Raw genomic sequence first — 26177 nt, 5'->3', positions numbered from 1 at the left:
ATATGCACAGAATGTAAAATGCTACTGAACTGCTGCAGTGTCCAAAGAACAGGAAGTCTTCCTCAGAGTCATCTGTGCGTGTCTATCTTGATATTCCTATTAGCAATGCTACTCAGTGCGATTCCCTACCAATGTAGAATATTTAACGTCTTAGATCGCTGGCCCTCTCAGTATATCACAGCTCCTGTCCTTTTCTGCTATTGTACTTTCTCTGTATCTCAGCTGCAGTTTCACTGCTTCATAGAAAGTACCATTGGACCACAGGCTCTGCTGACCCCCAGTGGTAACTGAGGTTATTGCAAAAGAAAAAGAACTACTTGGCAAGTACAAGAGGTTGATATTCAGAATATGTACTTGATTTTTAAAAAAATGGACAGGAAACCATTTTGGTCCACGCTTCAAATTTCATGGCTTGATAGAAATTACGTTACTGGATATGATTTAGTGAGATAGTGTTGGCAGGCTGTAACTAGCAGGTCAGAACAAGGATCAGTACTTGGCCCTGGCTGTTCATCATGTATATCAGTGACGTGGAGGGGGACCATACATAATATTTCCACATTCGCAGATGGCATGAAGCTATGCAGCAAAGTGGAAAAAATACATCCACTTAGGTATGAGAAACAGATCTGGAGAGTATATCTTAAATGGTAAGCGGTTGGAAAAAGGCAATGATCTAGTGGTACTTTCACAAGAATATTACTCCAGAGACCCAGGCAATGTTCTGAGGATCCCAATTCAAATCCCACCAAGGCAGGTGGTGGAACTTAATTTCAATTTTTTTTATTGAATTCAAGAGTCATACGTTGATCATGAAACTGTTGTGGATTGTTGGGAAAAACCCATCTGGTTTACTACTCCCCTTTAGAAGAGGAAACTGTCATCATCACCTGGTCTGACCTAGACGTGACTCCAGACCCACAGCAATGTAGTTGACTCAACTGCCCTGTAGGTATTTAAGGATGGGCTAGCCAACAACACCCACATTGTGTGAATGAATTCTTAAGAAATGTACAGAAACAAAGAAATCCCAGTTCTTGCTGACAAATCATTGAGGACTAACCCTTAGATGCAGCAAGCTATTAATAAGGTTTAGTGGGATACTAGCCTTTATTGCAAGAGAATTTGAATACAGGAGTAGGGAAGTCTTCCTTTAATTGTATAAGAGCTTGGTTAGAGTGCACATGGAGTACTGTTGGCAGAATTGGTCTTTTCTTTATCTCAGGAAGTATATCATTGCTACAGAGAGAGTACAATGAAGCTTCACCAGGCTTGATCCTGGGACGGTGGGACTGTTCTATGAAGAGAAATTGAACAAACTAGGCCTGTATTCTTGAGAGTTTCAAACAATGAGGTGATTGCACGGAAACTTACAAAATATTTCAATGGATAAACAGGGTCAATACAGACGAACCTAGAACAAGGGGGCACACTTTAAAAATTAAGAGTGATGCCACTGAGGCACCCTTTATTTTTTAAAAGTGTTAAGAACATTTTAAAAAAGGCGAGATTCTCCAACTCCAATTCTATTAAATTTAAACCCATCTTTAACACTTAGGATCCGTCACATTACGATATCCCTAATTGTTTCAACTTCTTGGTTTTCCATGTCTCTGAAATTGGGGTGAGCCTTCTCAAAGTGATTTGGAGACATTACAGGGAATGGAATTCTGAACTAGATGTCCATTTTATACCTATTTACCTCCTCATCGAAGGCCATTTCTGCCACTTCCAGCCCTTTGTGACTTTGGTTGCACTTCAGAAATGCTTCATTGAATGACAGGTACTTTCACATGTCCTGACATCATAGAAGACCCTTTTTAACAGCACCTATTTAAAATTAGGCTGCTCTGCAACTCTGCTACTGTGATTCGGGTTTCCTGTAGGGCCTTGGAAGGCTCCAAGTTGAGCAAAAAAAAAATCACTCTCCAGGAACAATTCAGCCGCAGGTTGTTGGTTCCCCTGTGACAGCTGCCATGAAATGCAGGCAATGCTTTCCTCTGTCATGCTCGGATATACATGGAGGGGCTTGTGACAGAGGCTCCAGAGTGCTGACAGAAATAGCTAAACTAACTTAAGCACAGTTGCATCTGCATTTGATGAGTCTCTTGACTACCTCATCCTTGCCTGATGAATCCAGCATCGGATCTTGACAAGAAAAGCCCACATTTAGCATTCTGCACAGCCAATTTACTCGCTTGCAATCTTACGGTGTGGATATTAGTGGTGGGCCAGCATTCATTCCCCCATTCCAACTACCCTGACAGCTGAGTTAATCATTTTGGAAGACAGTTTAAAGCCATTCATGGAACCAGAGTTACATATAGGCCAGATTAAGGCTAAAAACAGCACATTTCCTTTCGACAAGGGCAGAAGCAAACCAGTTGGATTTTTAAAGTAAACTTGCAAGATTTCAGAAAGAAACTCAATTCAGATTCTCGCATTGTTGTGCAGGGATTTGAATTGTGTTGGCTAGATTAATTGTGCAACATGTACCCTTCCAGCAAAAATGACTAATGCACCAGGGGAAAAAATAATAAAATAGTTTTTGATTATTCTTAATTGTTTTGGAAAATATTGTTAAATCCAGGCATTTACCTATCTTCAGGAATTCTGCTTCACGCGATATATGCAGCACATCATTATAACTACCTTACACACAGTAGGAAATGCTGGTAGGTATTGCATTTAAGTAATGACATGACTTTTACTGTTTGATTATGGTACAAACCCACATACGAAGACTGGGATATATTGAGCATTACAGACAAATTTCACCCTGTTGGTATAAAATATGATTTTTATTTAACACGTTTACTTTTACTCAATTTTCTTCGGGCCAAAGGAAAAGAAATGGTAGACAATATTTTTTGAGAACAATTGGATTAGCTCACTTCTTGTGTATGACATGATTAAATTTGAATTGCAGTCAACATATTTCCATATCTGAGAATCAATAGGGACAGCCAATGAGAACACTTCCCATGAATTAAATAATGATAAACCAAAGTGCCAAATGCTCAGGTGAATGCAAAACAAAATCCCACTGCAGTAATTCCAAGAGGAGGAGGGGAATGAATCTGGTGCCCTGGTCCATCCCGCAACCACATTTCAAAAACCGATTCTGACTAGATGATTATTATGAACATTGCTGAGTTTGGAAATGTATTTCAATATCTGTAAAAATGCTTTGGAGTGACCAGTGGTCATGAAAAGTGACAGATTAGTGCAAGTATTTTTCTTAAAGGTTATAGCCATCTCTATTCTCAGATGTACTTCCACGTGGGTATGTAGCTGGAAATCCCCAGCCTTTGTAGCCCAGGGAGAAGTTGTTCTGTGCCAGCTTGGATTTGGCCATGTCAAAGGCCATCTGGTGCCCGACGAGCCAGTCCCCATAGCCCAACACAACCATGCTGTGGATGGTAGGACCAGTAAAGTCAAAATCAACATCACAGTCCAAGTTCACACAGTCTTCAGGTTTCCACCCTTCTTACTGTGGGCAGATAAAATGTACATCCAGAACGTTAATTCCAACAAGTGTGTGTAAATGTGGAGCTGCGATTGTCCCCAGCTCCTCCAACAAGACTCTTGCCTGAAGTACAATCCCACACATATTTTCACTATCTGCCCATAGTCCCCATTCATCATGGTAGTCAATGTCAGCTGACTCTCCAACCAGGAAAGACATCACACTCCAGCCAGAGCCCACTCCCACAAAATACTCCACTTCAGCCACAAGGTCAATGATACCATCGATTGAGCTTCTCCCCAATGATGAGAAGCCTTGGAATTGCGTTCTCTCTGCCCACCCCCATCCTTATGTTCTCTCTGCCACCACACCTGCCTCCAAAAGTCAAGAATACATGACAGATCCTTTCTACTTAAAGCTAACCTGTTAACATGCAGCAGATTCTAAAGCTACAGTTTAATATGTGACATGTCTTCATTAAAAAGCTACTGGGATCAATAGTCTCAAAGTAGTTTAACCTCGAATTAATCAGCCTCTTCACACTGGTCCAACTAGGGCTAGGATAGTGAACACAAATCAAACACCTGCACTATCTCCACCTGCAGTAAGTGTGACAATGGTGTTGACAACAGTGGGTCATTCTTTATTCATCTCTAAGGCCATATATTTCCATCTCTGTGACACCGCCTGACTTCTTCACGTGTCACACCTCACTCTATTGATGAAACCTTTACTTATGCAGCCAACTATTACATCGCACATCCAATCAGCCTCCTGTATTCTACCCTCTATAAACCTGACGTCATCCAAATCTATGTAGCCCATCAGAACGCAAAGCGAGCTCCATTGTTCTTATGTGCAATGTGTGGGTGGCTGGACAAATGGCTGTTAACACTTCACAACAACAACTGTGAACTGCCCAAGTATTTATTTATTTATATTCATTCATTTGACGTCAGTGTCCTGACTGGGCCCAGCACTTATTGCCCTTTTCTGGTTGCCCTTGTGAAAGTGATGGCGAGCTGCCTTATTGAACAGCTGCAGTCCATTTGGTCTGGATAGATCCACACAATACCATTTGTGGGCGGCACGGTGGCACAGTGGTTAGCACTGCTGCCTCACAGCGCCTGAGACCCAGGTTCAATTCCCGCCTCAGGCGACTGACTGTGTGGAGTTTGCACGTTCTCCCCGTGTCTGTGTGGGTTTCCTCCGGGTGCTCCAGTTTCCTCCCACAGTCCAAAGATGTGCAGGTCAGGTGAATTGGCCATGCTAAATTGCCCGTAGTGTTAGGTTAGGGGTATGGGTGGGTTGCGCTTCGGTGGGTCGGTGTGGACTTGTTGGGCCGAAGGGCCTGTTTCCACACTATACTGTAATCTAATCTAATTAAGGAGGGTGTACCAGAATATCTAAAGATTGGGTGGAGGGAACATACAAATTATTTGCCAAGATTAGTTCGGCATAGCTAGGCTGTGTGTTCAGAGAATTTTATTTATTCATATGAGGATATGAATAAATATCCTCATATGAATATCACCTGAAATTATCGAATATTAACTCAGGTTATTGCTCGTTCTCTCCAATTAAATGATTTTAGTCTAAGTATCACTGCAGTTCATTTGAAGGTCCTGACTTCAACTGGAATGCAGTTCCCCAACAGCAAATTGTAACTGGATTTCAACTCTCCATGAATTCTAATCAGGTCATAACCAAGGGTCAGAATCCCAAAGTACTTTGGAAATTTTTAAGTTGTAATTCCAAAATATGTTTTTTGAAAAATCAGATGGCTCTTGGTGTAAATTAAATGACTGAGTGCAGACACAGACTCTGAAATTTCACACCTATTGAGGCGAAGAAAAATTCAAACTGCCTTTCAAATGGGGTACAGACAATTCAAATCTGACTGGACTGTCATCTATTGTGACTACAAAGGTACTGAGGAGGTGATGACACCTTGCAGATTATGGCTCAAACTGTAAACATTGAAGAATACACAAGAACGAGGGTTATAAAGACAGTTTCAACTCAACTGGACTGCCCTAGTGGGACTGAACACTATTTTGCATACCATCTTTTGTTCAAAAATTAGCATGCAGTGAAGGTCACAGTAAAGAACCATCCCCTAGTCACTCCATGCTGTGGGTAAAGATCCTCACTTACTCAGGGTGCTGCAAACCAGACAAAGGGACTCTCTCTCACTAAACTTTATTTGGCACTTAAAATGGTCAGAATTCCAACATCACAGGCAATTTTACGACCGGTTGGAAATTTCACTCCAACTTCTTCACAGAAGGCACTCCCACCCTTGGGCTGGGCAGCACACACAAGCATTCAGCTGAACATCTCCCTCACCAGCCAAGGTGGGAACTTAGTAAGCAAATCAGTCTGACATCTCCCAGTTCAATTCCAACATGGCAGTGAGATCAGAAGATTTGTGATGACGGGGCCTCTTGTCAGAAACTCTAATGATGCAGCAGCACCAAAAGAAGAAGAATATATCTCAGATTGCCAGGGTCTAAAAACACTATAGTTCAGATTCTTTATTGATACATTGGGGAGACTGGGCGCCTCCTAGCAGAGCGCTTTAGGGAACATCTCTGGGACACCCGCACCAATCAACCACACCGCCCCGTGGCCCAACATTTCAACTCCCCCTCCCACTCTGCCGAGGACATGGAGGTGCTGGGCCTCCTCCACCGCCGCTCCCTCACCACCAGACGCCTGGAGGAAGAACGCCTCATCTTCCACCTCGGAACACTTCAACCCCAGGGCATCAATGTGGACTTCAACAGTTTCCTCATTTCCCCTTCCCCCACCTCACCCTAGTTCCAAACTTCCAGCTCAGCACTGTCCCCATGGCTTGTCTGGACTTGTCCTACCTGCCTATCTCCTTTTCCACCTATCCACTCCACCCTCTCCTCCTTGACCTATCACCTTCATCCTCTTCCCCCACTCACCCATTGTACTCTATGCTACTTTCTCCCCACCGCCACCCTCCTCTAGCTTATCTCTCCACGCTCCAGGCTCACTGCCTTTATTCCTGATGAAGGGCTTTTGCCCGAAATGTCGATTTCGAAGCTCCTTGGATGCTGCCTGAACTGCTGTGCTCTTCCAGCATCACTAATCCAGAATCTGGTTTCCAGCATCTGCAGTCATTGTTTTTACCTCATTATGTTTTATAATCTTTACCGGTCAACCTAAGCTCAATATTTATTAATAAAGAATGCTAGTTTATCAGATGTTCTCAAACCTGTTTCAGGAACTGATTACAATCTGAATATTTCAGAAAGATATCTCAAAGCTGAGCAGCCAAGTACATGATTTGATGCAGCACTCAAACACAGATATAGGAAGGTTCCACTTTTACATATTTCAACTTGCAGACAGTCTGGACCCATATTCCTGGGCAACAGGAGAAACAATATTGTCTGAGGAGTTTTGGTCTTGGCTATAACTGGTGCATTGCCGGGCTACCTGATGTGGGCTGGGAGGTGAAATGTGAATTCTCAGTGGGTTTGGCACTGGTGGCCCCACCTGAGTGCATCGATTGTGGATAGTCACCATCCAGTCAGTTACAAGGGGACAACTAGTTCTTCTGAAACTTTAAATCACCAAGGACTAGTAAATGCCTTCAAAAATGAAGACAGGACAAGGGGATCACTGAGAGGAAAACAGATATTGGAATAACCACTGAATCTGGATTTGACTAAGTGAGCCTCCAGAAATGCTCAGTTATTGGTTTTTACCAATTTATCTTTGTAATGGGAGAAAGGAAAAGATAAGGTGATTCATACAAACCAACCTCATTGTTTGATAGGTTAAAGCAGCAGTATTATTAGGCCATAAGATATAGGAGCAAAAGTGGATTAATCATCATCCTTTTATAACCAAATAGGTAGGGCATCTTGAGAGATGAAAGAGAAAACGAACTGGGAAAATAAAGTATTTTTCCACTATCATCCAACAATCTCTACACATAGCATAATCTCTCATATACCACAGCAGATATCGAATACAATGTAGTCACCATCCACTCTGATCAGGTCACGAACCATTTGATAAAGGACTCCCTCAGAATTCACCTGGAAGAAGGCATCTGGAGAAACTTGGCAAGTCAGACCCAATACTTCCTTGTATATACAGGGAATACCACCAGAGGAGTTAATAGGGTGACTGCTTATAGAGACAGGGAGTCATTGTACTGTCAGTGAAAACACACAATTCACAACAGAAACTGTCTCATTAGAGGAAGAGGAAAGAAGTGGAGCCCACTATACCACCACAGTTCATAAATACCTACCCATATTTGAATGAGTCATTCAACAGGGGCCCTGTCTGCTACATCAGATGTTTTCAAACGTCCATGGCACTGTTCAGAAAGTAAGGAATTTTTGCAATGGCTAAGTCAACATCTACCTCTTATCTAACATCACAAAAGTGAGCAAAATTTCAGAATACTAGTGCAACATGACAAGCTGCATTTACAGTTCAGCCTACTGACTGAACTAATTAACAGGGTACTAACTCCCATATCACCTGAAGATGATTACAAATCCCTTATAGCATATGACTAGTTTTATCTGCTCTCATCCATGTTCAGGCTACTGTCTGAACTAACAGCACAAATTATCTTAGTCTTGTTTGAATGGTGTTTTTGCATGCTATTACATTGTTTCCGTCGACAAGAGTCGATACCAAGGCAGTTTCCAAATTCCTGTATAATTCTGGCTCACTGATATCTATTCATTTGTGTTTGACAACTATAAGGTTGCCTTTTCTGTACAAGCAAGGGGATATCATTTATGCTGTTTATGCAGCATTCTGAGTTCTGCTTTGTGCTTTCCATCATTCTGCATGCCTCAGTGGCATAAAATTGATAGCATCAGAAACACTGCAATAGCAGTAACTCATAGAAAATGAGGGCAAAGGTAACAGAGGATTAATGATGTAAAGGTTGTCTAGCTAGATTATCTAACACATAGCTAAGAAAGTTTAACGGTTAGCTGCCCAGCCACTGAGTTTAGCAACAGGAAAATGATGTTCCCTGCAGCCTTCACACATGTGGTGAAACGGTTAAAAATTATGTCCCAATACATGTGTGAATCTAACCGGAATGGAGGTGTTGCTTAGTCCCGTGTGAATCTTATTACACACCTCCCCGTGTGAATCTTCTTATCTGTATGTAACCAGAATGGAATGTGTTTTTTAGCCTTGCTCTGCTGTTCACATGAATGTTTATATCTGGAAAAGAGTATATCAGCTGGAAAAGTCTCCAGTTCGGTGAGTCTGCTCCGGGGTTACGTTTAACCGCCGAGCGTGGGTTGTTGGCAACCGCTCTACGAGAACTGATGGCTCCCAGTTCCGGTAACATGTAGAGTGAGTATAAGCCAGACCCGTTGTAAGTATGAGACCTGGTTGTGGCGACGCTGCGGGGAATAAAATGCTCATATTCTAGCAGACTCGCCTCTTGGTCGTTTGTTCTGTGTCAGACTACTCTCCTACGAACCTGACCTTAAGAATTTTTTAAAACAACACATCCTGAGTTTTCATCTTACAACACTGAGTGCATTTCAAAAGTACCTCATCCTTGACCAAACTTTAGTTCCCCTGACGTGGCAGCTAACACTCGCAGAAGATAAAGTTCTGCGAAGTTTTGTTCCCCAATTCTCGAGTAGTGAACAAAATTTCAGAATATTAGTCCAACTTGACAAGCTGCATTTATAGTTCAGCCTACTGACTGAACTAATTAACAGGGTACTAACTCCCATGTCACCTGAAGATGATTACAAATCCCTTATAGCATATGACTAGTTTTATCTGCTCTCATCCATGTAAAAACTTCAGGGTTTTTTTGGAAGGGATATTTCAGCAATTTGTGACTGCAGGATGATTTTGTAGAGATGCCAGGTGTAGCGACATCACAATCTCCCACTCCTGCTGCCCAAGTGACTAATTCTAACAAGACTTGCCAAGCCAGAGCAATGTTTGTGCTGACTAACTGGTTGGCTGTATGTCACAGATTAGCACACATGCAGAACTGGCTGATTTCACTTGGGACTCTCCTGCAGCCAGACATCTGACTGAAATGATAAACTGAGGAGAGCTGTTTACTGATGGTATGGAATTGCAATCATATGGCTACACATTGCTTCTCCCCATCTGCAAGGTTAACAGCGAAGAACAAATGCTTCTCTTCAAAGTAGAGAGAGGTGAGTTCACACGCAGCTCCTGGTCCAATGGTAAAATATTCCACCAGTGATTTCTGATGTTTGGCAATTTCCTCCTGTAAAAAAAATCGAACAAACAAAACTCTACCAGAACAGCCTACATCACCATATATTTCATCCTCTATGTTGACCAAAAGCCTTCACTCATAGTATAACTAATTACCAAATTCATCACGTTGCTGCAAGTCTTTCCTGAATTCTGCCAAACCTTTCCAACAAATAAGTGGAAAAGGACAGCATCCCATCTCTTTTTAATTCTCAATCATCAGTCCATAAGACCATAAATCATAGGAGTGGAAGTAAGGCCATTTGGCCCATCAAGTCCACTTCGCCATTCAATCATGGCTGATGGGCATTTCAACTCCACTTACCCATACTCTCCCTGTAGCCCTCAATTCCTTGCGAGATCAAGAATTTATCAATCTCTGCCTTGAAGACATTTAATGTCCCGGCCTCCACTGTGCTCCGTGGCAATGAATTCCACAGGCCCACCACTCTCTGGCTGATGGAATGTCTCCTCATTTCCATTCTAATTTGCCCACGGGTCCTAGTCTCCCCACCTAATGGAAACAACTTCCCAGCATCCACCCTTTCTCAGCCTTGCATTATCTTGTAAGTTTCTATGAGATCTCCTCTCAAACTCCCCTCCCCTCAACAGTCAGTTTGGATAAGAATTCCTAACCAAAAAGAGAAAAGATTTCTCTTTTAATGTTTGGACCAAACACACCCCAAAAAAGCAGAGTATCCAAAAAGACCGAAGCTAATTTCTTAGGCCTTAGAACGCTTGTGGCAGTTTTGTATTATTTGAGAGTAGGTTTTGAGAAGTTGACGACACTTCCTGTTTCATCCAGTTTATGAGCTATGCAGAAGCTAACTCATAGAAAAGCCAAACCAACCCGAGAGAGAGACATGGTGGAAACAAACCATGCCCAGCTTAAAATACACAAGCAATTAAACACAAAAGGTCAGTCAGGCAGAGATATAGACTGGTCAGCAGTGTTACTTGCACTGCTTACTCAGAAGGTGATAAGTTCAAGCCCCACAGGAAACCCGAGTACAAAATTCAGGCTGCTACTCAAATGCAGTACTTAGGGAGCACTGCAAAGTCTGAGGAACAGTTTTTCAGGTAGCCTTCATGAGCTGTTAAACTGAAGCCCTCTCGCCTGCTTAGGCGAGTCCAAACAAAACAAAATATTGCCATGGCTCTATTCAGAAAAAAGCAGAGTAATTGCCACCTTTGCTGCTCAGCATTTATCCTTCAATGAACAGCTCTAGAAATCACAAACACATTGCTGTTCATGGAACGTGCTGTGCCCAAAATGGTTGTCATGTTTCCTGCAAAGTCAAATGGCTACTCTTCAAAAAGAACTTTGCTGACTTCAAAGCATTTTAGAATCTCCAAAAGTGGGAAAGGTGCTTTATGAATGCAAACTCTGGTTTTGCTCTCCTACAACTCTCCTTCAGAATTTAAGCTAGGACAAATGTTTGGCACAACATCGTGGGCCGAAGGGCCTGTTCTGTTCTGTATTGTTCTATGTTCTATGTTCTAGAACAGTGTGTAGGAAGTTGGATCCTGTAGCTACAAGGTATAGAAGAGAGGCAATGACCTAACGATATTACCACGGGACAGTTAATCCAAGGGCCCAGGCAATGTTCTGGGGACCCAGGTTTGAATCCTGTCATGGCAGGTGCTAGAATTTGAATTAGGAGTCTGATGATGACCATGAATCCATTGCCAATTGTTGGTAAAACCCACCTGGCGTACAAATGCCCTTTCGAGAAAGAAACCGCTGTCCTTATCTGGTCTGGTCTACGTGTCACTCCAGATTCACAGTGATGTGTTTGACTCTTAACAGTCTTCTGGGAAACTAAGGACAGGCAATAAATGCTGGCCTAGTCAGTGATGCCCTCAACCAATGGATGACATTTTTAAAAAGAAAATCTCCTCCAACATGTTGGGAAATGCACCTGGGAAATTACACTCTATAATGTGAGGAAGGCAACAAATATGTGATGTGCACAATGATCAGATCGCACCCATAGTACTGGAGTTACTCACTGACAGTGAACAATCCTGGCTGAGCAGTACCTTCTCTAGATGCTGAGGATGGAAGTAGACAATAGCCATCGTATCTCCTTTCCTATTGGTGCGAACGGTGATTTCCCGCCAGTGTCCTCCTTCAAGGAACAGGATGCAAGGCTCCAGTGGAGAAAGCTGGATGAACTGCTCATAACTCTGTCATGGTGGGGGCAGGGGAGCAATAAAATTCAAACCAATTAAACCAGCAAAAGTACTCTCACAAAGTTTTCTCCAGGTCTTCCTCAAGGAGTGGTGTCCTTGTTGAATTATACTTCCACAGACACATGGGTCTCTCAAGACCAAATGCTGATCTCGTGTAAATGTCACCTTAAACCTCACTGACGCTTTCAACTCCATCAGTTCCTGTCCCTGACATCTGTAGCTTCTTCTCCTAACACGGGTTTTGCGTAACAAAAACCCTCTCCACTTTACTTCTATCCAGGCACAGAGTGCCAAGACAAATCATACACACAGGCTGTAGCCTGTTAAATGACTGCACAGTAGGAATTGAACAGGAAATCTTTTTAATACGATTCTTTTATAGGATGTGGGCATTGCCAGCCCTATCCTGAATTTCTGCCAAGATGGTGATCTTGCACAATGCAATCCATTTGACTTTTCTGTAATGAACAAGTGGAATTGAGTGGCTCACTTGGCCATTTCAGAAAACTGTTAACCACGCCGCTGTGGTCTGAGTCACATGTGAGCCAATTTCCTTCTTTTAAGGACATTAGTGAACTGGGGTTTTATCATCGAAGATAGTTTCATGATGACCTTTACTGAGATAGCTTTTCAACTCAATATTCTAATTAATGAATTGAATTTAAAATGCCTACTGTAGCAGAAAGGGGAGTTGAACACTTGCGCCTGAATTACACTGGGCTTCTGGATTATTAGGCCAGAGATATTACCAACACGCCACTATTTTCCCATAGCTGACAATAAATAACCAGACCTAAGTTGAGAAATTCATCTTACTGATGTTGCATTTTCCTGTCAAAAGAGACCCGCTATCACCATATGAAGTTGACTTACTCTGACCACTTGCTTGTGTTTCTCGTGCACATTCACCAAGTGATCTGATTGAGTACAAACAATATTTCTTCCTGCAAGGAACGGAACAATAACAACTTGCATTTACATAGCATCTTTAAAATTGCAAACTACACCAAGGCACTTTACAGAAATGTCTGACACACTTTGACATTGAACTGCATAAGCATGTTAAATAGATTACCATGGCCTCGTTCAAAGTAACAGTTTAGAGAACCTCAAAATGGGGGGATCTAAGATGGCAGTGATCTGAGAAGATCACACTGCAGAGCTTTGCATCGCAGCAGGAGCAGGATGGTCCTTTAACCCGCCCAACCCAGGTCATCAGAATTTCTTGGGACATTGGAAAGATTGTGGAGCCCCAAGAAACATTTAAAAATTGAGTTACCTGTATTTTCAGCTGTCCAGAAATGCCTAAAGCGGGAGGAGGAGCATCTGAGGCCGGGCCTGCAGCTCAGCCTGCAGCAGCCTCGGAGCCGATTACTCTCCAGGACCTGGTGAACCAGCTCTCGAAACCTCGCGAGATGCTGGGGAAACAGATTGAAGAGAAGCTGGCTCCAGTCTCTCTCATGCTGCAGGAGCATGAGCAGCAGCGGGGAGACCTGGAGAAGAGGACGGATGAGGTGGAGCACAGGGTCACAGCGGTGGAAGCTGATGCCAGTTCATTCAAGGATGAGATCCAAGCCCTGAAGAGGCAGGTTCGTAATTTGCGTGACCAAGTGGATGTTCCTGAAAACAGGGGCAGGAGAAAAAACATTCCGATCATCGGTCTGCCTGAGGGTAAGGAAGGTGAGCGGCCTGCGGAATTTGTTGAAGATTGGCTTTCGAAATTCCTTGATTTGGAGGCTCTCATGAGAGGATTGAAGATAGAGAGGGCTCACCGGGTCGCAGCGCAGAGGTCGGGTCTGGGTCAACGCCCTCGTCCTTTCGGGGTGCGGTTCCATCATTACAGGGATAAGGAGAGAGTCATGGAGGCTTCCAGATTCCAGGGGAAGGATCCAAAGGCCCTAATTTATGAGGGGTCTAAGATCATGTGCTTTCAGGACTTTTCAGCGGCGGTGATCCAGAAATGAAAATTGTATGATGGTGTCAAGAGAAGACCGAGGGAGCTTGGGATTCAGTACTCCCTGAGATATCCGGCAGTGCTTCGGATCACCTTAGATGGATCCATGCATCTCTTTGACACATCGGAGAAGGCAAGAGACTTTGTGGACAAACTAACCTAATTTAAACAATTGTAGTACGAATAAATATTGTTGCTTGGGTATGTGTTTATCATTCTGTAAAAGAAATGGAGGAAATCCGATTGGAGCTTTGTTTTTCCCTTTTTTTTCCCCCCTATTGATAATAATTTGGTTCAAACTATGTCTGGCAGTGGTTAAGATGTACATTTTAAATTTCTAAGTTAGGACCTACCAAAGGATGGGTGGGGTATTTATTCCCCTTTTTTTTCAAATAATTTTTTTTATTCATATTGATATTCTGTGGGGTGTTTATTCTTTTTAGCTTGTGCTTGCGATGCAGCTCTAGCTAGGAGAAGTGAAGGTGGCTGAGATGGTTAGATGCATATTTATGGGCAGCTCGGGACAGGTAGTTGCCCCCTCCGGGCAAGGTGTGAGTTCCCCTACTCAGCGCTATTGGTGCTTTATATGTTGGTTTGTTTTCTGGTTTTTGTTGTTTTTTATTTTTAATAATTTTGTGTGTTTGTTAAATGTAGTGGTTTTAGTTTATGTAGTTTTTATATTTGGTGTGCCATGCGACAGTAAGGCTCAGCAATTTGTGGTTCGGGTTCCCCCTCTCTGGAATTTAAATGTAATTGCAGAAGATTATGGCTAATGATTTGATTAAATGCTGTACCTGGAATATCAAGGGAAGTCACTCACCAATTAAGAGGAAGAAGGTATTCTTGAGTCTTAGAAAGGAGAAGGTGGATGTTGCTTTGTCACAGGAGACACATTTGGATGACAAGGAACATCTAAAATTACAGCAGCATGGCTTTGACTGAGTTTATTTTTCATCATTTAATACCAGAAGTAGGGGATTGGCTATATTGGTTAGGAAAAATCTCTCATTTAAATTGTTGGAATGTGTTAAAGACACATACGGGAGGTTTGTAATTCTTAAAGCCTTGATAAATGGGGAAGAATATGGTGTTTTAAATGTTTATTGTCCCCCAGCTCATGCTCTTAAATTCTTTTTAGATGCTTTTTCTAAACTGATGAGTCTCAAGTCTCAGCACATCATTATAGGGGGAGATTTTAACTGCCTCATGAACCCCACAGTAGACAGGTTGCCTAAAGGTCCCTCGATACCCTCTGCACAAACTAAACAGTTATTGGGTCTGTGTGGGGAATTAGGGTTGGTGGACGTCTGGAGGTATCTCCACCCTACAGGTAGGGATTTCACGTTTTTCTCCAATCCGCATAGATGTCACATGAGGATTGATTTTTTTCTGACCCCTGCGGTAACCCTGGATCTGGTGGCATCCTGTACGATTGGTAATATTGCCAACTCTGATCATGCTCCAGTGTATCTCATGGTTAAGATTAAGGATGTTACAGTGGATTTAAGGTACTGGCAAATAGACCCCTTTATTCTCATGGACAGTAAGTTTGTGGAGTATTTCTCTAGGGAATATCTGGCATTCCTAGACATCAACATAGGCTCGGTTGATAGCTCATGTGTTCTCTGGGAAACTGCCAAAGCTTATGCTAGGGGGTTAGTTATTTCATATTCCACCAGTAGGAAGCGGCAGAAGGGTGAGCAGCAACATCTCCTTGAAGCACGGTTGAAGGCAGCCGAGAAGGCCTATTTTGACAGACCCTCGTTGGTCAAACTACAGAGGATTACGGCACTGCGGTCTATACTAAACTCCGTGCTCACGCAGATGGTAAAGAAGGAGCTGGCTTTTGCAAAGCAAAGGTTGTACGAGCATGGTGACAAGCCAGGCAAATACTTAGAATACCTTGCCAGAAAGAGAAGTGCCCTACAAACCATTACAGCGATTAGGGAGGGGTCTGGGAACCTAACATGTGATTCTAAAAAGGTTAATATGGCGTTCCAGAGATTCTACTCTAAGTTATGTCAGTCTGAGAATTGTGAGAAGGGGCAGGCCAAGATGGAATCCTTTTTTAGAGATCTGAAGCTCCCGGGTGTGACTCCCGAACAACAGTCCTTTCTCAATGCCCCATTATCAGAGCAAGAAGTGCAGGAAGCTGTGAGGCAGCTTCAGAGTGGAAAGGCGCCCAGTCCTGACAGACTTCCCAGTGAATTATATAAGGAATTTATAAGTATACTGTCAGGCTCAATGCTGAATATGTTTAATGATTCATACAGTCATGATTGTCTCCCACCATCTCTGAGAGAAGCCAATCCTTACTGTCCACTTATCCCTAAAATAGGGAAGGATCCGGAAGACTGTGCTTCATACAGGCCCATCTCGCTCTTAAATGTGCACTTTAAGATCCTCTCTAAGGGTCTCGTGTTAAGGCTGGAGACTGTGTTACCCTCTATTATTAAAGAGGATCAGACGGGCTTCATAAAGGGTCACAGATCCTCCAATAATGTTAGGAGGCTACTTAACGTAATTCTAGCATGCCAACAGCAGTCAATACAGGGATTGGTGATTTCTTTAGATGCAGAGAAGGCATTTGACCGAGTTGAGTAGCCGTACCTTATCTATACCCTAGACCGGTTTGGTCTGGGCAAAGTTTTCATAAGATGAGTAAAGGTTCTCTACAGTGTACTTCTCGTGGCGGTCATTACCAAGGGGGTACAATCAAGCAATTTTAATATTTCTAGGAGCAGCCGGCAGGGCTGTCCCCTTTCACCATTACTTTTTATGTTAGTGATTGAACCGTTGGCAGAGGCCATTCGTGGGGATCCCAATATATCAGCTCCAGAAGTGGGGTCAAAATTACATAAGATCTCGCTGTATGCAGACAATGTTCTAATTTTCTTGACAAATCCAGCAGTTTCAGTGCCTTGCCTGATACAATGTATTCACACGTTTGGCACTTTTTCAGGGTATAAGATTAATTTTGCTAAATCAGAGGCTATGCCTATGGGTGGTCTTATGAAAGAGTTGGCTCTTAAGAGTGACTATAGATTCCCATTGAGGTGGTCACAGGGGGTTTTGTGTATTTGGGCATATTCATTACTCCAGTTCTGGATTGGCTGTTCAAAGCCAATTTTTATTCAATTATTTGGAAAAATTAAACAAGATCTCCAAAGATGGGAGGCACTTCCAGTCTCATGGTTGGGTCGGATAGTGCTTATTAAGATGAATGTTATCCCTCGTTTGCTATACCCTATACGGATGCTCCCCCTGATTTTCAATAAACAAACACTCAGGAGGCTGAACAGTTGGTTCAGCTCCTTTATCTGGCACCGTAAACAGCCCCTCATTAAATTAGCCAAACTGCAGTTGCCTCACAGATTGGGGGGAGTAGACCTTCCAGACATTAAAAATTACCAATTAAGCTCGCTTTTAACCTACGTGAGTGATTGGATTTGTGGGGACCCTCTTTCAATATGGCTAGATATCGAAGCCTCCCAAACAAGGTGCCCCCTTACCAGTTTGCTGTTTTTGGACAAGGTGAGGACAGTTCGGGAATATGGCCATAACCCAATAGTCATCAATACTGTTAAAGCATGGAGGGCAATTCGGCAGAGGGAAGGTAATATTGGCAAAACATCATCTTTGTTTACACCTTTAGTGGGTATGCCGGGTTTTCAACCGGGTATGATAGATTCAGGATTTAAACGTTGGGCAGCTAGGGGTATATCTTGCATAGGTGATTTGTTTGAGGGAGACGTAATGATGTCCTTTGATCAGTTAGTACGGAAGTACAAATTACCAAATAGAGACCTCTTTCGTTTTTTTCAAGTTAGGGATTTTATTCAAAAAAAGACCACACTTTTGACTGATCCATACAAATCTGACATAGAAAGAGGGCTACTAAGGGCTAAGAGTACACTCTCTGTCAGTACTTTATATCACCAATTAGGGGGTGCCACCTCAGATGAGTCTGATCGACTCTGCAAGATGTGGGAAAGAGAACTTGGTGTTAAAATTTCTTCAGGGGCATGAGAGGATATTTGGGAGAATGCAAGGAAGATATCAGTTTGCAATAGGACCCATGCTTTACAGTTGAAGATTCTCACTGAAAATGTGTTGCTGGAAAAGCGCAGCAGGTCAGGCAGCATCCAGGGAACAGGAGAATCAACGTTTCGGGCATAAGCCCTTCTTCAGAGAAGGGCTTATGCCCGAAACGTCGATTCTCCTGTTCCCTGGATGCTACCTGACCTGCTGCGCTTTTCCAGCAACACATTTTCAGCTCTGATCTCCAGCATCTGCAGACCTCACTTTCTCCTCCAGTTGAAGATTCTCCACAGGCTCCACTTAGCCCCAGACCGTTTGTCAAAATTTAAACCAGGGGTATCTCCAGCATGCTCCAAGTGCAAGGACTGTACGGGTACTCTTACCTATTGTCTTTGGTCTTGTGACAGGCTTCAAACATATTGGAGCGCTGTGGTGAGTGCAATGGAGAGGAGTTTAGGTGTAGAGGTGGAGAAGGACCCTATTTCTCTCCCTTTGGGCCTACCCATTTAATTTCCTGCAGACTCGCATAAGAAAAATTCTTTCAATATTCTTACATTCTGTGCAAGGAAGAATATCTTGCTAGGTTGGATATCCGAAAACCCCCCAGGCCTGTCGGGTTGGCAGAAGATTGTTATGGAGCATATTCCCCTGAATTTTCTCACAAATATGGTACACCACAAAACTGAGAATTTTTACAAGAAATGGCAACCCTTTTTGAAATACCTGGACACAGATTTATCTGCCACACTAACAAAGGCTTTTATATAGCCGTAACGATTGTGTTTCATGAGTCCAATATCCATAGAGGAGGAACTGTGAAGGTATGAGTGTTTTGTTTGACTGGGCTGTGTTATTACTATTTATTTGTTTGTTGTTAGGTATTTATTTTAGTTAAATAGCTAGTTTAGGTTTTTTTTAATTTTATATTTCTCTATATATGTTTATACATTCATACAGGAGGGTGGGTTGGGGATTTTTTTTATTATTTGGGTTTAGTTTTGTACTATTAGATTAGATTAGATTAGATTAGATTACAGTGTGGAAACAGGCCCTTCGGCCCAACAAGTCCACACCGACCCGCCGAAGCGAAACCCACCCATACACCTACATTTACCCCCCTACATTTACCCCTTACCTAACACTGCGGGCAATTTAGTATGGCCAATTCACCTGACCTGCATTGTTTTGTATTTGTTGTAATATTTAAAAATCTATTTTTTCTTAATAAAAATATATTATAGAAAAAAACCCCTCAAAATGTGAGAATAAGTTTTAGATAGGGAACTTAGCTGAAAGCACAGCCATTAATGATGAGGCAAAGGAAATTGGAAAGTGCAAGAAATGAGAATGAGAGGAATGTAGAGGACTCCTGCAGGTTTGGAAAAGATTACAAATACAGGGTGATTCAATACTAAAGAGCGTAGAGGGTCAGTGGAGCCTGGGGACCCATGCACATTTACCTTTGAAGGTGGCCAAACAGACTGAGACAGTTGCAAAGTGTATATAGGATTTGTGGTTTCATAAATAAAAGTATTTAGTAAAGAAAGTCTGTAAATTAGGGTGAACCTTTGTAAAACTTGATCTAGGCCACCGCTAGAGTATCGTGTCCTGTTTTGCTTGCCATATTTCAGGAAGGGTGTGAAAGTTCTTGACAGGGTGCAAAGGAAATTAATCAAAATGGTACAAACAATAACACGAAGCTAGGTGGAAGGAGCTGTGTCATTGCCCTTGCAGCCAAGAGATTTAGGAAAGATTTGCACAAAATTATCAAAAAAAGTTGATCCCAATAGCTAACGACAGGCAGGTTAAAAGACCAGAATTTTGACCAGGAGGTGCAGGAGAGATGAGAAGACGATTATTATGCAGCAAGTGGCAATGACTTTGGAACTCAGTGTCTACAAGGCTGGTGGAAGCAGAAACAATGAATGATTTCTGAAAGAAACTGGATGGAAAAGTAAACTTACAGGACTGCAAAACTCGAGTAGATGAATGTCACTGACCAGATTGCTCGACAGAAAGACAGTACTCACCCAATGTGCTAAATGGCCTCCTGTGCCACAGGCCAATCAATTGAAAGTGATTACCTGAAAAGGTGTTGACTACAGTGGCAGGAAGCCAACTTGGCAACTGCAACTTGGCTGTAAGTAACCAGTTCAGGAAATAGCTCAGTTGGTTGGATCGCAATAATGACAACAGCCTGGATTCACTTCCTGTACTAACCAAAGTCACTCTGCAGGCCCTGCCTTCTGAATCTCATTCCTTGCTTAAGTCATGCTGACCCTTAGTTTAAACTCACTACCAGTCATCCCCCGCTCGAATGAAAGAGCAGTCCATGGTCCTTTTGAACTGTGGTGGTACTGGTTTTACACAGTGAATTGTGATCTGGTACACTCTGCCTAAAAGAATGCAAGCAGATTGAACAGTGACCTCGAAAAAGAAAACCTGATAAATATCTGAAGCACTAACATTTACAGGACTGCAGGATAAAGAAGGAAATGGGATTAATTTAATACCTTCAGCTCACACAGACGGGATGAGCAGTAGTCGCTATTGGCCCTCGTTGTACCACTACCATATTCCTAGCTCAAATAAACACAGGCCAAAACTCAAATCTGCATGTTCTTGGCCTAAGGGACTGAGTCCCACACCAGCCAGTAGCTTTAGGAACTGAACTATCAAAGTCCAACTCCACTGGAACCAACAAGTGAAGGAAGCATGAATACTTATGAGGTAAAAACTGCCAAACACAGGTGTTACTTACCTTTGCCAGTTCCAGTGTAATGCTCATTCGCTACAGGATTGCCATCAGGCCCTCTGTTCATGGAGAAAGTTGACGTTGCAATATCTGACAGGAACTTGCTGCAAAGAAGAGGGGCACAGTGTACAGAACTCAGGTGTCCAGGAGATTTCTACCTCTAGCGAAGACCCACTTCACTATGGCCAGGTTTTCAGAACTTCCAGAATGTAGGACTACAAAACCCAGAAAAAAGCTTCTTCATCCATTGAACGTTATCCAATTAATTCATATCGCCAACATTTCTGTTTAATCATTTTATTAAATAAATTATTTCAAATCCAAAACCAGGCTTTGATTAAAGCTATATATCCTGGTAAACATTTTAAATGTACTACTCATTCATGTGCATTTATGGCTTCTACAATAACCCACCACTAACACAATTGACTGGCCAGAATTGACAAGAATTATGTTTATAATCTGTGATTCACAGATATAATATACTTTGCAGCTATTTTCATAAAATGCTAACAATAAGTTACTCTGCTTGGACATGTGGAGGGCCTATCTCTTGCTCTACTTTCAGAGATGCAAGTTTGACATCATAGGTCAGGTACCAGCACTAGAACATTCTGCTTCTGTCACAAGAAGTAAAAATTCCCTGCACATTTGGAGCTCACATCTCTCCCATTTGCAGTTCAGCTGAGTATATAGCATTGAGACTGAATTAGAGACACACCCTGGGCTTGGGAAGAAGATCTAGGCTGACAATACAGTGCAGAACAGCAAGACCTCTGCATCGCCTGCAGCAGTATCTCCTGGATGAGATGTTAGACATAATCAAGATCGGATCCAATATCCAGAGAAGGCTATCTCTTTAAGAGGAGATGGTTGTGAATTGGCAACGTCACTGGACAGTAATCCCAAACCCTGAGTTAATCTTCTGATGACAGATATTTGAAATAAAAACTAGTGACAAAAGATAGTGACATTTGAATTCAATACAATTCTGGAATTTTTAAAAAAAGTTAACCTGATGTGACCATGCAATCTCTTGTTCATTGTTAAAACCCACCTCATTCACTAATATCTTTTAGGGAATGAAATATGTCATCCTTATGTGGCCTGGCCATGTGACTCCAGACCCCACGGCAATGTGGTTGACTCTTAACTGCCCTCTGGGCAATTAGGGATGGGCAGTGAGTGTTGGCCAAGTTACAATGCCCACACCCCATGAACATCTTGTGAGAGAGAGTTCACGCTGCCTCATATTCCTCCACCACAGAGACTCCACTTCAAAAATGTGTTTACTGGTCATAAAGAATATTGACTCTGGTATTCAATCCATCAATTCATTACCCAGCTTATGGCACAGGGTTGCAAAGGATTGACTTGCCCTTCTAGAAGAGACAATGAGAATGAACAAGTTAGCCGCAACTGTTCTTGCTTCCTTGGTGGAAAAGCATCAACTCTGCAGGTGAGGTGTTGATGGGTTCCAGCTGCTCAGATAAAAGGTAGAATAAATAAAGCCATTTTAACTATATTATTTGTTAAGGAAAATCTCTCCCCTGCCCTCCAACTGTGTGGAGTGAGTGACTGGATACTGACCAAGAGGAGAGTTGAATGCAGTGGGCAGCCCAGAGCAACAGGCTGAAGAATCCTCATCTGAGTTTCATATTTAACCTAGAAGGAAGGAGAATACCCAGGTTGATACGCTCATGCTCTCAGGACATTCCAAACTACAATGAAACACAGCAGATATGCTGCCAAATCATATGACAAGATGTGGAATTGAGAGGTTTTACTTCCCATCAAAGCGGGGAGACAGCCTCTTGAAGAAGGTAAACTCGGTCAGTTTCCAAACTATTGTTTCGGCTCTTTAGTTGACAGTCGGTTGCTGTCTGGATGATCTTGCTGTTAGAGTCATCAGAGCCTCCAGAAGGACTGACTTTTAACAAGAGGCACTAGCACCATCAGGGACCAAAACAAAAACCTGCAATGGCACTGAGCAACTGCCTTTCGAGCAGAAACTTGCACAGTATTTACAGCACAGAATGAGGTCATCACGTACCTTTCCTTTGAACGTATCTTTGCTACTCACAAGAACTCTCGAATGTGGTAGCAAGGTCTTATATTCTAAACACTCCCTGGCTAAGAAGTTTCTCTTGATACTCCTTATTAGTTTTATAGTGACGATTTTATGTTTATGATCTCTAGTTTGATCTCCCCACAAAGAGAATCATCTTCTCTACATCAAGCCAATCATAATTTTTAAAGCCTTGATTCCATAGTGTTCTCTTTTCACAAATGAACAGCCTCAGCCTGGCCAGCTTTTTTCTGCAGATTTGAACTGGACCACAGCAGGCGAAAGCTGTCTTAACCCAGCAAAACACCTTCACCAATGCAGGCACTAATCTCACTGCTGGCTACTTCTCGCACCGAAGGAAGAAATCCAGAAATGTTTCCACAAATGGGCATCACAATCACTCGTCTCCATTTATATTAATAATCTGACAGACCTGGGCACACAGGGCACAATTTCAAAACTTGAGGATGATGCAAGGCACTTCAACAGAGCGCAAACACTCTGTGGATGCAGGCTGGTAAACTTTAATGCAGAGTAATGTGAATAAAGAAAGTGGCAAAACAGATTGAGGTAAAACTAAAGGATGAAAAGCCTTCCAGAACCCTATGTTTGATAATCAGAGGCTCAGAATACAAAAGGAAGAAAGTTATGACAAAACACTTTGCAAAACACTGACTTGGCTCAACTGGAATCGTATGTCCCATTTTAGGGAGGATATGAAGGCATTAGACAGAGTGAGGTAAAGACTCACCAGAATTATTTCCGTTTGATGGTGCCTGTGGCTACACTGATAGATCAGACTGTTCTTCCCAGAGAAGGCTGGGTGGAGATTTGATGAAGTGTTCCAAATCATGAAGGGCTTGGACAGAGTGGATCAAGAAAAAAGTGTTCCCACTGTTGGAATGATTGAGAATCATTAGATACAATTATAAGGTAAATGGTAAAAGGAACAAAGGAAGGCGCTAGCCAGCTGATTAAGAGATTCTGCACTGACCAAGCACATGGGCATTGCCAGTCTGCTTTCAAATAACTCAATGGCCGCACATAAAACAGTATTAAAATTTACAATCTAGTGAAGTTGGATTGTGGCTTTCTAATATTTCCTGTAAAATACCATGCAATAGAGTGGATAAAAAGTGGAGCTGGAGAATGCACAGCAAGTCAAGCAGCATCAGAGAGGAAGGGTCGACATTTCAGGTCAGAACCTTTCGTCAGGACTGTAAACTCAAAAAAGCCCTCCCCACACTGTAGGGGAAGCCTTTTTGCAAGGTGTGGGTGTCAGAAACCGGACTTGCTGGAGCACAAGTTCTCTAGCCCACAGTGTCTCTGGAGGAGAATCTGGGTAGTCTTCTGCCTGGTGTTTTAACTTAGGTGTCCTGAAAGCCTCTTATCAATAGGATTGTATAGACATTGCAACCTCTTCACAAACCTGCAGCTGCTCCTTGTAGTTCATTCTTCAGAGTGGGGTCACAGCATCAGCCAGCCTGAGAGAGAAAAGATAAAGGACGAAAAACATTTTATAGAATGGGGTCAATTTTAGCCTCACTCAATTGCTCATCAGGAACCAGGCAGAATCAGTTGTTTATGGCTGACTATAATCCCATATGTTTGCACACTCTAATGAAGCAACTGAAAATGACAAAAGCAAACTAGAACATAGAACATAGAACATAGAAGAATACAGCGCAGTACAGGCCCTTGGGCCCTCGATGTTGCGCCGATCCAAGCCCACCTAAACTACACTAACCCACTATCCTCCATATACCTATCCAATGCCCTCTTAAATGCCCATAAAGAGGGAGAGTCCACCACTGTTACTGGCAGGGCATTCCATGAACTAACGACTCGCTGAGTGAAGAACCTACCCCTAACATCAGTCCTATATCTACCCCCCCTTAATTTAAAGCTAGTGTGGATGCTGGAAATTGAAAACACAGAAAATGCGAGAGAAACTCTGCAGTACTTGCAGAACTGTGGGGAGAGAAACAGAGTTAAAGTTCCTAGTGAATGAGCAAGTGGTATACCTTCTGTGCCTCAGGAGAGTGAGGAAGTGTCAGCAGTGATGAAAGATTGTGCTAAAATGTCACAGAGGGAACTCTCCCTCTGGAATGCTAATAATGGAAGGAACTCTCCTCTTCCCTCACTCTCCAAGGCCTCGGTTACAACTTCTGGGTGAAGCAGCATTATATTTTGCATTTTGTTCAATGTAATCTGTTCAATTTGCTACTCACAATTTGGTCTCCTTCACACTGACGCTAAGTGCAGACTGAGCAATCCCTTTGCAGAACATCTCCACTCTGTCCATAAAAATTATCCTGATCTACTCGTTGTGCACTATTTCAATAAACCACCTTGCTCTCATGTTAACATTTCTTTCCTGGGCCTGACGCAATGTTTCAATGATGCACAATGCAAGCACCACACGCACATTGTATTTTCTGCTTAGGCACTTTACACTCTCAACATCTCAATACTGAATTTCATAACTTCAGAAACTGACCACATGACATCTTTCCTCCACTTCTCTTACATTCCTCCTGCTGCCTCTGGCTGTGTCTTATTTAGAGATGGAAATGTGTTGCTGGAAAAGCGCAGCAGGTCAGGCAGCATCTAGGGAACAGGAGAATCGACGTTTCGGGCATTAGCCCTTCTTCGGGAATGAGGAAAGTTGGTCCAGCAGGCTAGAAATGTGTTGCTTTTCCAGCAACACATTTCCATATCTGATCTCCAGCATCTGCAGACCTCACTTTCTCCTGTGTCTTATTTACTTTGCTTCCAGCTGTGAGGGCCTGTTTTCACCCCACCACACCTTAATTTACATTCATTTTACATCTCAATTCCCATGGAGAAAGTGAGGACTGCAGATGCTGGAGATCAGAGCTGAAAATGTGTTGCTGGAAAAGCGCAGCAGGTCAGGCAGCATCCTTGGATCAGGAGAATCGACCTACTGCGCTTTTCTAGCAACACATTTTCATCTCAATTCCCATCCCTAGTTCTCCTTCACCTCAATTAGCAACCATTTTGCCTTGCTTCTCTCTGTCTCTGTGCAAATTGTAAAAACCATGATTTTGTAACTCCTTTCAGTTCTGAAGAGGAGTCATATCAGATTCAAAACATTAACTTTACTGCTTTCTCCACAGGTGCTGCCAGACTGAGAATACTTAGTAACACTGACCATAGACACACCAAAGTCCATCTAGATTGTCTTCTTCTATTTGATAGTTGCACAATCTATGGATAACGGAGCAGTCGACAGATTAATTCCTATCAGTTATGCAACAACAGACTCAGATCTGAGGAAACTCCCTACAGTGAAGAACTCTAGGAACGAAAAGTCCAACTCACATCTCTGCAAAACTTGCTACATTCCTTTTTTATGGTCTCTCCCATTTTTCTTGGGGTTGTTACAATGTTGGCTCGAGCA

The 26177-nt window shown here is 42.6% G+C and overlaps 1 protein-coding gene across 2 annotated transcripts in view; it reads right to left on the bottom strand.

The window, feature by feature from the left end:
* The window catches only part of LOC122557470 (tRNA (uracil(54)-C(5))-methyltransferase homolog-B-like), a 32927-nt gene extending 8550 nt beyond the window's left edge, over positions 1–24377 (bottom strand). For both annotated transcript variants that reach the window (XM_043705228.1, XM_043705229.1), the window contains exons 1-5: positions 24183–24377; positions 23505–23647; positions 20692–20789; positions 12809–12879; positions 11783–11929 (exon numbers count right to left, since the gene is read on the bottom strand). In XM_043705228.1, coding sequence (XP_043561163.1) covers positions 11783–11929; positions 12809–12879; positions 20692–20752 — 279 coding nt within the window. In that variant the 5' untranslated portion in view covers positions 20753–20789; positions 23505–23647; positions 24183–24377. The remainder of the gene's footprint in view (positions 1–11782; positions 11930–12808; positions 12880–20691; positions 20790–23504; positions 23648–24182) is intronic.
* Positions 24378–26177: the final 1800 nt, after the last annotated feature.

This window comes from Chiloscyllium plagiosum, chromosome 15 (assembly GCF_004010195.1).
Source record: "Chiloscyllium plagiosum isolate BGI_BamShark_2017 chromosome 15, ASM401019v2, whole genome shotgun sequence".
NCBI classification, from domain to species: Eukaryota; Metazoa; Chordata; class Chondrichthyes; order Orectolobiformes; family Hemiscylliidae; genus Chiloscyllium; species Chiloscyllium plagiosum.
The sequence above is the reverse complement of the archived record's forward strand: the minus strand, read 5'-3'. Positions and strand labels throughout refer to the sequence as shown.